The sequence below is a fragment of the Manis javanica genome, chromosome 4, assembly GCF_040802235.1.
Source record: "Manis javanica isolate MJ-LG chromosome 4, MJ_LKY, whole genome shotgun sequence".
Classification (NCBI taxonomy): Eukaryota; Metazoa; Chordata; class Mammalia; order Pholidota; family Manidae; genus Manis; species Manis javanica.
Genome location: NC_133159.1, coordinates 34,982,754 through 34,998,710, shown reverse-complemented (window position 1 = coordinate 34,998,710; position 15,957 = coordinate 34,982,754). Strand labels below are relative to the sequence as shown.

At 53.2% G+C, this 15,957-nt stretch overlaps 1 protein-coding gene across 5 annotated transcripts in view; it reads right to left on the bottom strand.

Annotated features, from left to right (window-relative positions):
• Positions 1 to 372: 372 nt before the first annotated feature.
• The window catches only part of RNF220 (ring finger protein 220), a 209,514-nt gene continuing 193,929 nt past the window's right edge, over positions 373 to 15,957 (bottom strand). For 2 of the 5 annotated variants that reach the window (XM_073233801.1, XM_037021971.2), the window contains 9 exons: positions 15,685 to 15,806; positions 15,233 to 15,365; positions 7,250 to 7,346; positions 6,948 to 7,034; positions 6,757 to 6,812; positions 6,545 to 6,623; positions 2,333 to 2,441; positions 2,115 to 2,189; positions 373 to 1,381 (listed from right to left, as the gene is read on the bottom strand). In XM_073233801.1, the coding sequence (XP_073089902.1) occupies positions 1,310 to 1,381; positions 2,115 to 2,189; positions 2,333 to 2,441; positions 6,545 to 6,623; positions 6,757 to 6,812; positions 6,948 to 7,034; positions 7,250 to 7,346; positions 15,233 to 15,365; positions 15,685 to 15,806 (830 nt within the window). In that variant the 3' untranslated portion in view covers positions 373 to 1,309. Of the gene's footprint in view, positions 1,382 to 2,114; positions 2,190 to 2,332; positions 2,442 to 6,544; positions 6,627 to 6,756; positions 6,813 to 6,947; positions 7,035 to 7,249; positions 7,347 to 15,232; positions 15,366 to 15,684; positions 15,807 to 15,957 lie in introns of all 5 variants that reach the window. The other 3 variants (XM_073233800.1, XM_073233802.1, XM_073233803.1) reach the window with 3 other exon arrangements.

The following is a 15,957-nucleotide window of genomic DNA, read 5'->3' as shown; positions in this document are numbered from 1 at the left end:
CAGGGGACTAGAAGAGGCATGGGGCTTGTTTTCACACAAGCTTATAGCTGTTCCTGCCCTACATTGGGGGATAAAGCTTGCATCCCCTCTGTACCCCCAAGCTCTGACCTCTTCTGTGATTAATGAGCTGACGATTCTCCATCAATAAGGAATTAACCTGGAGCCCCTACCCATCAATAGTCAAGAGTCCAGGTCTCCAGCCCACCCCCAACCCCTGACCGAGTGCTCCAGGGCTGCTGAATAGACCAACCCTGCCCAGCTTTACACACTCTAGCCAAGTCCTTTTCCCATTGCTGCCAGGAATTAACCCCTTAACTGCCTCTGTCCACACCACCCCATGACCATCCCTCCCTACACACATACACAGGCAGCAGCTGTTTATATTGGTTTAATCCATGTCAAATGTAGTTTACAAAGGGAAAGGACAAGTACCTTTGTATAGAATATACAGACACAGCATCACACCATGGGGCCCACGGGAGGGGCAAAGGAAGTCACTTTTCCCTGGGAGCAGCAGCTGTAATCCCAGGAATGGTTCTTGGCGGAAGGCTGGGCAGCCAGGAGCACCATCCTCCAGCCCCAACCTCAGCCTCTGCTTCAGCTCGGTTCCCATTCCCTGTACCTCCCTCCTCCCCCATCTCCTTATAAAGAGCCCCAGGAGCTAAGACTAAGGAGAGGATCATGTCCCTTGGGGCATGTGCCCCATTGTCTGGGAGAAGAAATATACACCACTAAACACCGAGCACATGGGAGAGGGAAGGGACACCATGGGAGAGGAAGAGGCAGGCCCCCCAAGAGGTGGATGGGCCGAGCCCCCAGCCAGCCCTGAGGAGGCACTGCTTCCGGGTGTTTAAAAAAAAAAAGAAAATCATACAACCAAAGGGGAGGGAACAGGGTGAAGGGTGAAGGGTGAGGAGTCCCATTTATACACAACATTGTAAACATATACGGTCTATATTACATGTGCTTCAGTCTGGTGTTTGCATGTTTGTCTGTCCGTTGGTCAGTCTGGGGGCTAGATCTCAGGAGCCTTGCCCCACCACTCCCCCAACCTCCACCTCTGCCCACACTGGGAGCAGAACCTGGAATAGGTCTGGGCCCTAGTCTCGGTGGTAGCCAGCAGGCAGGGCCTGGGCCTCAGCCTCCACTGTGGCTCCAGAGTCCTGTGTGTGTGTATGTGTATGTTTGTGTGTGTACGCTATGTATGTACACGGGGAATCTGTGTGCAAGTATGTACAAGGGGGAAGGTCACATCACAGAGGTGGGCAGGTGGAGCTGCTCGAGGAAAGGCCTGCCTGGGGTGGCCAGCTCACAAGTAGATTCTCCGAAGGTCTCCAGGCGCTGTGATGGTGTTGCACTGAGGACAGAGCTTCTTGGCACCCTGCAGGAAGCATAGGGAGGGCTTTGGTTATACACACCATACTGCACATTTGTGCTTGTGAACACCTGGCCCTGAAACTTGTCTCCCTGCACCAGCTGTGTGCTGAGACCTTGGTCCTGTCAACCCAGGCTGGGGATGCACAGGCGGCCTTGTGAGCAGGCAGGCTGGCAGACTCCTGTGTTGGGCGGACGCCAGGATCAAACCGCCTGGCCAGCCCCGCAGCGGGAGCCCCGGTAATGAGAACAAGGCTGGGTCCAGCTGTGGCTGCCGCGGCCCTAACAAGATTACACGCGGCCTTTGATCAGGACACAGAGCCCACGTCCGGGCCTTTTATTGCTGTCTCCGGGCGACATTTTAATGGCTGCTCCCAGTGAAGAACAGGGGCAGGAGCTTGGTAATGGGAGGGGGAGGGGCTGAGGCCCTGGTCCTGCTTACCCACATCCAGCCTCCTCCTGACCTGGGTCTCACCAGTATGTGTGATACATGGACCTTCTGAGGGGAGGAAGGATAGGGGGAGGGGAGCAGGCAGTGAATCCACTGAAAGGGAGAATTTAATACAGCTGGGTTGGTGGAGGCGAGAATGCAGTGAGTGAGCTTAGGGGGTGAACATCCTGGCTTCTAGCTGTGTTCTAAGCTCCTGCTCCCCCTTCCCCAAGCAGGCTCAAGCATAAGCATGGACATCTGGGCAGTACCCCAAACAGCCACCCACTCTGAGAACCCCATGCCACCTCACCAGGGTCCGCAGCCAGCACTCCTCACAGTGCACATGCCAACACTGGATGGACGTTAGGGGCATCGAGTATGAGTCCTAGGGAGGAGGTGGGCAGAGAGGGGGTCACACTGAGGCTGGCCCACCCTCTAAGAAATCCAATCACAACAGAGAGACCCTCTCCTACCCCCCAGAGGGCACTGAAGCCTGACCAAGGGTACCCCTATGTTCCTTTCTCTCACCATGCAGATGAGGCATTTGTAACGGTCCCCACGGGATAGCTGCCGTTCAAGTTCCCTGACCCGAGCCTTCAGGGCCTCAAATGTGGTCACAGCTGAATCTTCGGTGATTCTGTAAAAAGGGTGGCATAGCTGGGCGGGTAGCAGGGGGTAATCCTTAATGTGAACCTCCAGCCCACACTTCTCTTGAATTCCAGAGCCACATCATGTTTCCCATCCATCCCCACTCTGCACCTGCTCCTATCCTGCATCTGTAAACTCCACATTCCAGACCTGAACTCACCCTCCTTGTTCCTCCACCTCCATCCTGGTGGGTTTCTGAACCATGTTACCTATAAGCCATTCTCAAACCACCGTCATTCTAAAAACCTTCCTTCCCACGTGACATCAAAATCTGTCATCTAGTTCCTAATATCTCTGGACTCTCTCCATTTCTTTCCACCTCTACCACCACCAGCTAGCCCAGGTTTTGGTTTCTTCTATGGGTTACTCCACTAACCTGAAAGGCCTCTCTTGCCCCCAGTACCCTCATTCCATCCCACTCTCCCAGCACTAGAATTCTGCAAATTTGACCATATCTACTCCCAGCATTTCCAAGTCTCTCTCACAGCGAAGCTCTACTAGAACTCACAGCCTCACAAGGGCTTCTTCAGTCGAGCCCCAGCCAGCAGCATCCCTAGGTGCCGCCTGCTCCATCCACACCAAGCCACAAGTTTCTCCACACCTACCACCCTTCTTGTTACTGTGGCCTCTGGGCACTTTGTTTCCTCTGGGTCACACCCACCTCCTAACTCACTAGTTCCAGCTCATCTTTCAGGCCTAGTCCCCACCTCCTCCCCAAAGCCCTTTCCACCCTCCAGCCAGCACTGGCATTGATGGCTGCCTCTTCTGTGCTCCTCCCGCACCCGGTACTGGGCTCCACCACAGCAGTGGAACTGCACATGTCTTGGTCCCCTCTGCTAAATGAAGTTCCCTGCAGGCAAGCTGCTTACTCCACCAGCACTGACTATGGACATCAGTCCCACATTAGGCATGTACAGATGAGTAAACATTTGCTAAATAAAGAGCCAGCCCAACCCCCAGGAGGAGCGGGAGATGCAGGGACTGAACGAGTCCCACTTAATCTAGGTCCCTGGGCTACAGGCCTGGCCTACCTCAAGGGCTCCTTGTTTCTTCCTAGGCACATCAGATGCCCTGGAAGTCCTCACCTGTTGTCCAGGCCCTGCACAAGAAGATCCTTAGAACTTCTTGGCGACTCTCTGGGCTGCTATAGTGAACAAGGAATAGCCAGGGCCATCTCCAGTGATCCCTCCTACCCCTTCTATAACAAGGGAGAACCTCGAGGCGCTCAGAAGAATGCTTCCCAGAGGAGTAGGAAGACGGTACTGGGGATAGGCATTGGGGAATAATGATGATGATGATATGAATAAAGGAGCTAAAATTTATTAAGCACTTACTAAATGCCAAAGATTGTACTGAGGGATTGAAAATTATTACCTTATTTACACCTGACAAAACCCACACAGAGATCTAATATTCCTCTTTTACATAAGAACCAAAAGCAGCACAGAAATGTTACGTAGCTTGTCCCAGGTTCACAGAGAGCAGGGTGTGACGGGCTTCAAACCCTGGCAGGCTAACTCTGATCAACCAGTAACTGTGTGAGTGACCATTGCTCTACAGTGGCTGTGCCCAGGAGGAGACGGGTCTCCAAGCCAAGGGAATGGTAGGAACAAAGGCCAAGAGGTCCCAGAGTCCCATCTGGCTGGAAGGCTCATCCACGGGTAAGCAGAAGGTGCCAAACTGGGAACAGAGATTGTAACCAAGACCTCAGATGCCACAACTGGAAAGGGAAGTTTTTTACAGGTAGCGGGAAGTTGTTGAGGATGTTGGGAGAGGTAAGAGCTGAGGTTTAGGGCTGTCAAGTCAGCCCAAGAAAACCTGAAAGCTTACCAGTGGTCTGTCCCTTCTGGGTCTAAGGAGTAATGGAGGGTGCAGGGAGATGGTGGGTAATACTCCATGGGCAGCAAACTCTGATCTCTGACCTTCCTGTTTCAGGGCGCTAGCAGCAACATAGGTGACTTGCTGATGGCTGTGTTCCGTGTATTAGGGATGTTCCAGATCCATCATCACCCCAAGTCCATGGTTCTCTCTGCCCTGCCTCTCTCCACAGGGAAGCTGCACAAGGCTCTGACTCCAGCTCCTTCTAACACTGGCTGACTCCCTGGGAGCGTTCATTCAACTTTCCAGGCCTGGGAACCTTCACCAACCCCTCCTTCCTCACAAGCACCTGCACAGCTGGCTCCTCCCTTGGCATTCTGCCCAGTGCCATCCATATGTGCCATCTCCATCTGGATTGCTGGCAAATTCCTGACAAGGAGTCAAGGATGGGTAGCTGTGCTCCCTTTCTCTCCAAGGACCAAGCTGGGCATTTGCTGGTCCCATGTGGTTTTTTCAAATACTGGGAACTAAGGCCTGGAGCCGAGGCTACCCCAGAGAAAACTCTCAAACCCCAAATCAGAGAATGAACTAGAGCTAGAAAAGCAAAAGGGATGGAGCCAGGAGAATGAAGCCATTTCCCACTCCCTCTCCAAAAGCTCCAAGGCCACAACAAACTTCAGAGGCCACCCTACCCTGGATTTGCTCAGCACCTCTCTGACCTCTCATGTTTGCTCTGGTGAAATACCTACCTTCCAGCCCGACCCAGGCTGGTTGTGAGCTATTTCTGAGCCCTTCCAGGACATGAGGTGGACAATGTCTTGGAAGAAGCCATGGCATTGTCTTCCTCCTTCCCTGAGTTGTGAAAAAGCTCTAAGAAAGGAACCCATATTGTTTTTGAGTAAGAAAGAAGTCACAGGAACTGAAGGGTGCCAATTTTGGTAGATCCAGACCCAGTGGAGATCTCTGCACATGACTGAACTAGTCCCCAGCTCTTTCCAGAGAGCCCCGCCTGCTGGTGCCTATGCTCACACAGGTGGGACAGAAATCCCAAATTCCCCAGTCCTGGGTAGGTAGTACCTTCATGGATGGCCACTGGCTCAGGCCCCCACCTATTCCTCGGGCGCCATCCCTGATTAATGATCTTGTCTTTCTGATTTATGAGCAGCCCCTCCAGATGAGGGTGGGTGCTCCTTATGGCCCCGCCCGCCCTGCTCAGCTGGAGTAGGAGAGAATTATTAAATAAACATCCATACGTCATTCCTCTCCCCCACCCCAAGCTGGTTGCGCCGAACCCGTGCGGCCCGCTCCAGCGCTGACACGGAGCAGCTGCGGTGATTCATGGGCAGCCGGGCCCTGAGCTGCGGCCCATACATCATGCCAGCAGCACTCGCGGCCCCGGCCGAGATAAACTGATCAACCACAACGGGCTGGAATGAATTTATGACAACACAAAATGGAGGGAAACAAATGGGAGGTGACCCTGGGCCACCGACCCAGCCCTGCACTGGCCTGCAATCCACTCTCCTGGCAGAAAGCAAGATGGAACGCTGGCCCTGGAATGAAGAGGCTGCCTTTTAACCCCAGCAACCTAGCCTCCAGTGGAGGGAAGGGTGGGTGTGGGGAGTTAAGCAATGGCCAACAGCAGCGGCTCCAGGCAGCCCAACCTGGACGATGCTACCTCCTGGGGCGAGAACCAGTCTTCCTTGGGCTTCTGGAAAGGCAGTAAGGTGCTCAGTTGATTTCACATCCTTGTGGCTCCTGGGGATCCAGGTGAGGGGCTGCCCAGCTCTGGGTAAAGTGCTAATGGATCCCACTTTCCCCTGCCAAAGAACCCAGGCCAAAAATTCCTACTAGATGTGATGAGACCTGATGCTCCTGCCTAAACCCACTGCAAGCGCCACCCGGGACAAGAAAAATGAAACCAATTTAGCTCCCGATTAAGAAACAGAAACTGGAGATGAATCAAGTGTGCTGGCTGGGCTGGGTGGCCATACATCACATTCCCCGGGCAGAGGCTGCCGCAGCGGGCAGGCAAACAGGCGGACTGTTCCGCCTTCCACCAAAGCTCCTGGGGCAGTGGCCCAGTGATCAATTCACAGATTCACGCTTAGCACCAGCTGGGCCACACTGCTAGTGTGTGCCCAGGGCTGCAGGACTTAAGCTGCATTTGGGAGGGCTAGGAGCCCTGGCAGCAGGCCTTCCTGCTAGCAAAGGGCCCCTTTCCCTTCCACTAAACTGATGAGCCAGGGGCCTCCCTCCTGGCCAAACACTCACTTTTCGATGTCGCTATTCTTGCAGGTCTTCTGCATGGCCTCCTGCTTGCTGCTCTCACCATTGCTGGTAGATGGCATCTCTGCTAAGACAGAGAGGCAACTCATGCTCTGGCCAGACTGGGCAGCACAGGTGAGGGGTTGGGCTTGAGTTAGCACCAGTACCCAAGGGATGTCCCCTCTCCCTCATTACTCTTGAACTGGGTCCAGACTTACCATCACTGGCCCATTTAGAAAACTCAGGTGTGATGCGTGTGCTGGGGGGGCCGCCACTAGGGAAAAGGAGGACAAAGAACGTGAGGCCTGAAGGCAGACAGGACAGCCCTGAGGGTGGGTATTGGGTTGACCCCAGCTTCGGGGCTTCCCATTCCTCTGTCCCACCCGCCCAAGCCTGTGCCCACACTTGCTTTAGGACTGCGCCCCGGAGGGCCTCTCTCTCCTTGGCTTCACCAGGCTCCTCGCCTGTGCACGGGATGATGTCAGCCTCCGTGTATCTGGCATGGTGGTTAAGGACAATAGATTCCAGTTTGCAGTAGGCCATGAGGGTTGAGCCCTCAAGAAGGCTCCCTCTGGCCAAAGCTGAGACACTCACCCTAGTGAGGGGGGTGAGCAGGTGGATGGTGTGGGTGAGTAGAGGTACTAGCTACTTTCTGATCCCCTTTGTCCTGTCCCACCAGCCCCACCTTGTCCCACAGTGCCCCAAGGATACTGTGGCTTCCCATACTCCAGAGTGTCATCCCCATCCACATCCAAATCAGCATCACTGTCCGGATTCTCTTTGCCGCTGCACATGACGAAGCCAGAGCCTGTGGGAAGCAGGGATGTGAGCTTCAGGGCCAATAAGACTAAGCCAAGAGTGCCCCTTCTGTTGCCTCTAGGTAGGGATCAGGTTGTGCGCCAGGTAAGGCCCAGATGGAAATGTGGGCCTGAAAAATTGAGAGTCAGATACTTAGGTACTCTTGGCTTTGATATTTCATCCCCTGTTATTCTTTATACCTCACCCTTCTCTGCTACTGCCTGCTGCTCCAAGTGATCTCTGCTCATAAACTAGCCCATTTATACACTATGTTAGGTCCTCAGGAGATACCAGTCTAGGCCTACTGTTCACATGTCTTCCAGGTCTGGGAAGAATAGGAAAAGGACAGAGAAATTCAGGTCTACAAAGCTACCCCCACCTGGGCAGCCTGGTCCAGCCTGACAAAGCCATCAGAGGGGAGAACAGGCTGGCTAAGGCCAGTCAGAGCTGTAGAGCAAGACCCCTAGCCAACGTCCTGATTTTGGCCGCTAGGTCCTTGCCAGTAAAAACAGCAAGCAGCTGTTCAAATATTTGGTGTCTGAAGCGCCTGACATTAATTATTCATCTCTACCTCACTCAGCCCAGATTCCTGGACAAGTACAGTTATAAAAGGATTATGAAGGCACAGACAAGAGAGGACAGACATGCACACCTGCTTCTCAAAGCAGTCTATAAGGACAAGCAGGCTGGGTGGAGGTAGGGCCACAGGGCTGACAGGCAGCTGACCCCACACAGGTGCATTTGGACCAGCCAAAGACAGACTCTTGGCCAATGAGGAGGGGTGAGGTGCTAAAGCCACATTAGGCCCACTCATCTGCCATGTGGTCTGACTTCTAGACCACCCTTCCTAAGAGCCTAGGGTCAGGGGCCACAAAACTGCTTCTCCCTCCCTGCCCCTGACTTCACCCAGTGGTCTCAGACCACATCTCACTAGCCAGCACAGCAGTCCTGCCAGAACACAGAGAAATGAAGGTAGTGGAATCTGTGGTGAGTAGATTTCAGCAAGGAAATCATGACAGAGGAGAAGCAGCAGCTCAGGGTTCTGCCTAATGATCTCAGAAATTTCTTCTTGTCCATTTCTTCCACTCATTAGAGTTAAGTCTTGGCATGGGTCCTCAAGCCTCATGTCTGTTCCTTCACCCTACCGACCCTTCTTTTCCTGCTCAAAACCATCTATGGCTTCCCACGGCATGCACAATCAAGTCTAGGCTCCTTGGCCAGCTCTTATCAACATCCGGATGGACCTACTTCCTCCACTCTTTCCCTCACTTCACTCCATAGGCCCAGTGCATATGGACTGACTCTTGCACTTCAGACATAACCTGCATGTCCTGCTCCTAAGACCTTTGCTCATGCTGTTCACTCCATCTGGAATATTCTCCATCTTCTAAGCCCATTTCAAAAACATTTTCTTCCTGATCCTCTTTTTCCTTGCACGTATCTGGTTTCTGGTCTCAGAAAGGTTCCTCCAATCCCAGAGGTTAAGCAGCAGGAGGGAGAGACCAGGAACTGCCTCTGCTCCACCCCCCTGACAGGTCTCATTTGTCCTCCACACTGAGGCACCAACACACTCGAGGCAGCAGGCAGGTCACCAGCAGGGCCGTTAGGTTGGAAAACACCAAGTTACAGCTCTGTCTCCTGTTCCCAGCCAGGTGTCCTGACAAGCAATTCTTGCCTGTGGGTGAGTGGCACCTCTATAAACCCTCTGACAGTTTGGGAGACAAACTCTGCCATCAATCAGAATGTAGCTATCACGTTCACTTACAGCCTGTGCCCCCCGAGCCCTGTCAACACTCCCCCACCCCCAAGTATATGCAGCTTGGCAGTCAGCCTCACATCCTCGGCTCAGCCCAGTTCTGCACTGTGGGTGGGCAAAAAGGAAAGCAAAGATCCTATGGCAAAGCCGAGAAAACAGGACGCCCCAAAGCTGCCAGGAAGAGTCCCAGCTTCTCAAGACATATAGCAGCTCTGCAGCCTGGAGTCATACTTCAGTGGAGCATAGCTCTTTTGGTTTTCCCAAATCCTACATGTTTTCTCATGCTCCCCATACCTTCATACCTCCTGTTATCTTTGCCTAGAACCTTTTCTCTTCTGGTCTACACAACAAATGCCTGCTCACTCACCAAGTCTGACTTGCTCATCCATGCCTTCTCCTAGTGCCTACGAAGTAGTTGCTCTAGAAATAATTCCTGAATGAACTCTCATTTCAGTGACACTCTTTCAACCTTCACTGAGATCTTCCTCTGCCTCACTTTGTCTCCAGGACAGAGTTTCAAGACCTGATACCTACCCTCAAAGCACTGAGGGTGGGTGAGATTTCCTCAGGTATTTCTACATACATGTCCCTTCCTTAGTGTTTTCCCAGACTCCTGTGCAACTCCACACTGAAACTTATTACCACATATTGTCATTGCCCCTCACCAGATTGAAAGCCCAAGTCTGACTCAACTGCTATCATTTTAGTATCACCCAGCACAGAGCTGGCCAGGTCTACAGCAGATGCCATACAGCACACCCCAGCAGTAATGGCTACAAGCTAATGGTGTGATTTTGTTACGTTCTGTGAGCCCTGTGCCAGAAGCAGGCTGAAGCCTGATTAGCTGGTGGCCTGGAGAAACCTCTCCGGACACAACCTTCCCTATTAGACTCCAGCGGACAGTGACCTTCTGATCCTCTGACCAGTTGGGCAGGACAGAGAGCAGTACACATCTTGCTTGCCATGGAAAAGGCTTCTCTGTCTCTGGTCCAAGTGGTTTATTTTGACCCTGACCCCAGCCCCAGGGAACAGATGTTGGGAACCCCTCCCTATCCCCATAGGTGTTCAGAATAGGCCGCTGCTGCCAATTTCACTCTGGTGCTGCCCCAGCCTGCTCCAACCTCCTTCCCAGCACATTAAACTTTATTTTCTTAATGAAATGTCACTTGCTGACTTCTGGCAGAATCATAATAAAAAGAAACAGCCATAAAGCCATTTTATACAGATAGTGCCCCGCCAGCTTGCCCCCCCCCCCTTCTGCTGAGAGGAAGGCTCCACAGTCATTTTATGTTCTCAGCTGCTGGAACATCCCAAGCCAGTAGTCAGAAGCAAGATGGCACAGAGAGCGCCTTTCCAAGCCTCTGGCTCCTGTTCAGCATAGCTCCCGGGGTGACAGGCAAGCTGCCACTCCTGCTGCTATCTGGGGAAGGGACTCGACGCTCCCAGACCTCCAAGATGACCCACAGTGCTCTTTAGTCACCAGGGAGGCCCCCTTGCTGGAGCTTGGCCCCACACAGGCAAACTAAGCCTGATGATCAATGACACCTAGGCCTGGGAAGGTGGGCAGTGAAAGAAAGTCCATCCATCCTCACCCCCCACCCCCAGAGAACACTTCACAATAGAGAGGGAGAGGGTAAGTGCAGAAATGATAAGCAAGTCTGAATTGTGTAAAAACGACCCCTGTCTCATAAACTCATTTCTTCCTGGGTCATGGAGAAGGGAAAAAAAGTCAGTGTTAATTCAATCAATTGATCAGGTGATCGATTGAGAAACTGGAGATGCCCATTTATTGGGGGCACTAGAGTCCTGGAACCTGAAACCGCAAAACAGGAGCAATTGATTTCCTCACCTGCTGCTCCCAACAAAACTAAGCCCAGGGAGAAAGGTAAAGTCTTGGGGCCCTCCAGTGGCATGGGCTGTCCAAAGGCAGGGGTGGGGAGGGGGGTCAGAGGCTGTAGGGGCAGCAGCTTCCAGAGAGTTTTACACTGGAATTAGTTACAGATGCAGTTACGGTGTCTTGTGTAAACGCCATCGATTGGGGAGCTGACAGTCTGGGGAGCGGCGATGCGGGACAATCAATCGGCCTGCAGTGTCACCTGCCACCTCGCTGAACAGTTGACAATGCAATTATCCAGTGTGGAGGCAGGGAGTTGGCGTGTGTCAAACGCACTTAGCCACTTTCCGGGCCTCCTCAATAACGCGTTTCACTGCCTCACGTCAGGAGAGACGCAGAGAGACAGACGCCGTTTAAAACCATTGATACTTGCTCCTTCTGCTTGCACTCCCTCTGTCCTAGTTTAACAATTGTGTTCCAAAAGGCGATTAATTCTCCGTCAGTTGCCATAGGGGACTGAAGGTGCTCTGCTCCCTGCTACTTCTCCTCACCCCTCCCACCAGGCAAGTTTTAACTAAAGGTGGTAAGGAGTTAGAAGGCCAGGCCACAGCCCGAACCCTCCCATTCCAGGACTGCCTGTCACTGAATGGACCAGGCAGCTGGGCTGGGCTGGGGGACATTTTTAGCACCCAGGGCTCCCACTTTGGGGGATCAACATGCTAAAGGAAGGAGCCAGTAGCTAGGGCGAGGCTGGTTTCTCCATGCCCTTGGACTCGCAATACCTTTCATCCCCTTGAGCCATTATCTGCCTTTGAAGTTTTACCAAGCAATAGTCAGTTAAAAGATCTGGGCCAAAGTTACCCTGCCTATCCTCTCTGAGCATTCTCACCCCAGGCTACCTGGAACCAGCCTGAGTCAAAGAAAGGAACTTAAGAGAGATGCAGGCCTTAGACCAGGATAGGGCAGAGTACAGGCCCTGCCTAGCTGTCTCTCTCAGTACCCTCTTTCTCCCGCCACTCCACCAGTTTGATCCAAAGGGGCTCAGTGCTGGATTCTAGCACAGAATTTCCTTTGGGGTTCAGGGACACAGCTGCAACACCTTCCAATTCCTGTGCAGCCTCCTGGGAAATTCCTTCATCTCACCACTCTTGTCCACATCACTGTCACCTTATCTGAAAGCAACCATTCCCATGTTTTATCTCCAGCCTGTCCATTCCAGATACGATGAGCTCAGGCCCCCCAAATCTAGCTGGGTGAACTTTCACTGGCAACCAATACAGGGGAGGAATCAAGGCTCACTATGGTCAATGCTCTCCTCTAGGACCCAGGGGCTAGATGTAGGAAACAGGGAAAGCTGAGGCTCATCCATCCCATACCTCCTTTGACTAAAGGTAGAAACAGGTTTGTAAAATGGCTGTATAATTAGGTTTTCCCTGTGGCCTGATGCCCTAGCCTGGAGTTGCTTTACCCTGCCTAGGGCTGGCATGGTGGCTCAGAAGAGCATCTTTCCCCCTAACTGCTGAGCTCTTAGGGAAATGTTGATGAGGCACTAGGCTGTATGTACTGCCCTTTGTGCCAATTTTAACTGGGTAGGGAGAAACAGACGCAGTTGTGTTAGGGAACCTAAGTTTCTTCCAAACTACCCTTGAAACCTGTACCTATTTCCTTTAGCCTCTTTAAGATCTATTTCCAGCTGGACCTGTCTCCATGCTTACCTGTTCTGTCTGGTCCTTCATTTTGTCCTAAAACCCCAATTCCAAGCACTCCTTGGCCTGAGCTATCTGGCCTCACCCTCAGTAGCCACAGGTCCACCTGTAAGGCCCAGTCTCCTCAGCCAAGTGTCTCCAACAAAACTCTTGCTTGTTCGTTGGCCCCAAAGCAGACTGCATTCAAGGTAACCGATTTGCTCCATCAGACCAACTTCCAGTGGGCCTGGTGGGAAGCTTTGCTGAGGATGACGAAGGGCCCTGATCTGGGAGGAGGGAAAGTGGATGCTCAGATACAGGAACTTATCTGCAATTCTTCAATTCTTTCATATCTAACAAGGACAGCAATCTCTGTTCTGTCAGCACGTACAGCACAGCTTAAATGGCCTCACTGCTCGCCTGCTCATCCTGCCTCTGCTCCTTCTCTCTGAAGTTGGCTGGGCAGCTTCTTCAGCCAGCGTTATCACTCCCTCTAACCGGTCTTGGCAGGCAATCTAATTCCTCCTGAAAAGGTCACCGCCATTTTAACTGCCTTTCAATCACATTAAGCACGTGCTGCCCAGCTTGCGGCCTGGCCCGCCCAGCGGGCGATCAATGCACTGCAGTGACACTGGCCAGCCTGGCAGGCCACACCCAGCCCCCCAAGAGTTGGGGACTGTTGGTCCCGGCCAGGGAGGGTAGGCTGACAGACGGCCAGCTTCTGCACGCAGGGTTTCTGGGGCAGGGGCAGCCAGGATCAGCCAGGGATTCCTCTGACAACCCTCCACCTCTGCCCCAGGAGCCTCAGCACCTCTGCTCCACTGCATCCCGCTCTCCGCCTTGTGGCCCCTGCTGGTCTCGCTGTGTAACGGCCTTTCAAGTCGGCCTGCCTTTCGACTGCACTAAGCTGTTTAATAAGAGGCGGTGGCAGCTTCTATCAGGGAAGCTGGAGCGATTCTCTGCAGATAAAGGCACCTCCAGCCCATTCCCCCTTCAAGTCCCACGCTCGTCCTCGCTCTCCAAGATGCTCAAAGAAGAGCCCCCTTTGAACTCCCCTCAGGAATTCTTAAAGGGAACAGCCTCACAGCATAAACACTCAGGGAGAACTGACCACCGCTCAGGGACTAAGAGCCCCTCACACCACTCTGTGGGCCCATCAGCAGGCCTTACACAACTGTATCCCCCTCATGCCGTCTGGTGCCCAGAAGCCATCAGGTCCAGTTCTGTGCCAAGAAAGCTGACTCAGAAGTTGCCACAGCAATGGGAGATGTATTTGCAACTGCCAATAGAGTGAACCCCGAGCACTGTCCTGGAACTGACCCTGCAGGGGCTGCCAGCAAACACCTGTGTGTGCAATTCAGGGGCCTGAGGCTTTGCTGCTCATCCTCTCAGGGACCCACTCTAAAACTCCAGGACAGGACCAGAGTGAAATGGCAAATGAACTTCCTCCAGCTCAGGGCTCAGGTAATGGTTTGGTCTGATAAACCTTCCTGATTTATACTTTGGCTTGTCCCCAAATGCTTGTAGCTTGTAGCCCTTCCACGTAGCCAGTCTGCAATGGATGGCACTATGGAGACCACTCCTCAGCAAGTCCATGTAGCACAGCCACAACGAGGTGGAGACCCTCTTCCCAGCTGCTGTGAGATTCCCCAGGGACCAGACACAGTAGTATTCCCAAGGGTGTTGCCCAGAGACCTGGAGGCAGATGGGAAGCAGACTGGATCACTTAAAGACCATCACTGCACTGCCAGCTGTGCTTATGCACGGAAGGAGAAAAAAGCTGGAGGCCAGGAGGCAGACAGTTTCCCCTTTCCTCTGCCCAAAGCAGGGCAGTTTAACAAGAGGACACTGACCCTGGGTACCCAACCTGTCTGCTGTATGACCTGGTGGGGGTAGAGGACTTCCACTGGGCCAAGTCAAATCCCTCCAAGAAGATGGGCAGGGGGAATGGAGCTGGGCAGGCCCTGCATTCCCCTCTGCACTCTGGGGAAGAGCCCAAGGGAAGCAGGGAGCAGCTGGGTCCAGGCCTCTCTTGCTTTAGGGCAGAGGGCGCCCAGGGAGAAGGGATGGGATCAGAACTAAAATTAGATTCACCAATGAAGCTCATGGGAGGTCAAATTTTGCCATAACTCACTCTCTCCTCTGTAACTGATTTCCCTGACATGGGGCTGAGGAGGAGGAGGAGGAGGAGGAAAATCCAATGTGTTTGCCTGGAAGCCCTCAGGGCCCCCAGTGCTGGAGGTGTACAGCAGGTTGCTGGATTCTCATTTATCAGCCTTAAGAGGGATGGAGTGATAAATGCATAACCGTCCCTTTAATATTTTATGCAGGTGCTAACGCGGCTTGGCTGTCACCTTCAATGCATCACCCGAGGCTGAGAGCCCCCCTCGTCATTCCTAGCTTGCAGCCTCACAATTCCATTTCCCCACCCAAATACATCCATTTTAATATGCACATCACAGGCAGGCAGCATGGCCACAAAGGAGCCCCACCAGCAGCAGTTCCCACGCGGTGGAATGGATGACCAGCCACCAGCCCTGGCCTCCTAGCTCCCAACAGATGGATACCCAGCAGAGGCCTGGCCACCAGAGTGCCACTGCCTATGTGTCAGCTGCTAATACCTCGGAAACCACCTTCCAGGAGAGTGGTGGCCCGTATCCGCTTCTGCCCGCACCACTCATACTCCTCAAAGCGGTTGCTGTTCTCATGCTCGATGTCCACGGCATCATCCTCAGCCATGCAGGAGCCTTCCCTCTGTGAAGAGCAGAGCAGGATCATGCAGGTCCCAGGCCATCCCTAACCCCCAGCTGTGATATGCCAGAGGGACCCCCAGCTCTAGGGCTCCTTTGAAATAAACCAATCTAGAGGTCAAAGACCTGGGCCTGTTCCCAACAATTTTTCCACTGGAGCGCCCAGGGGAGAAATGGGAGAATGAAAACAAAGGAAGAGGGCAAAGAACAGGGAGGAAGAAGCTTCTGAGACCACATGGAGACCCCAACAGCCCGTAGATCTGGGGGCAGTCGGCAAGTAGTGGCAGGGGGGAAGGGGAGGTAGGTGGTGATGGCCCCTCTACCTTAGAAAGGCAATGCTCCACATGCCTACTCATCTCCTGCTCCGATCCTGCCAGGGGGCAGTTGCACAGGGGACATACCTGCCCTTCATCTTGCTTCCTCCGTTTCATTTTCCCAATCCGAGCTGCATGGAGAAACCAAAAACAAAGCACAGAACAGGCAGACGGTCACTGTAGCTCCCAGAGTCCCAGGGGAGCTGACACATCCTGACCCCCTGCCAGCCAATTAGCCCTTTTGTTCAGTGCCTGATCTGGCCCTCATTATGCAGCACCTTC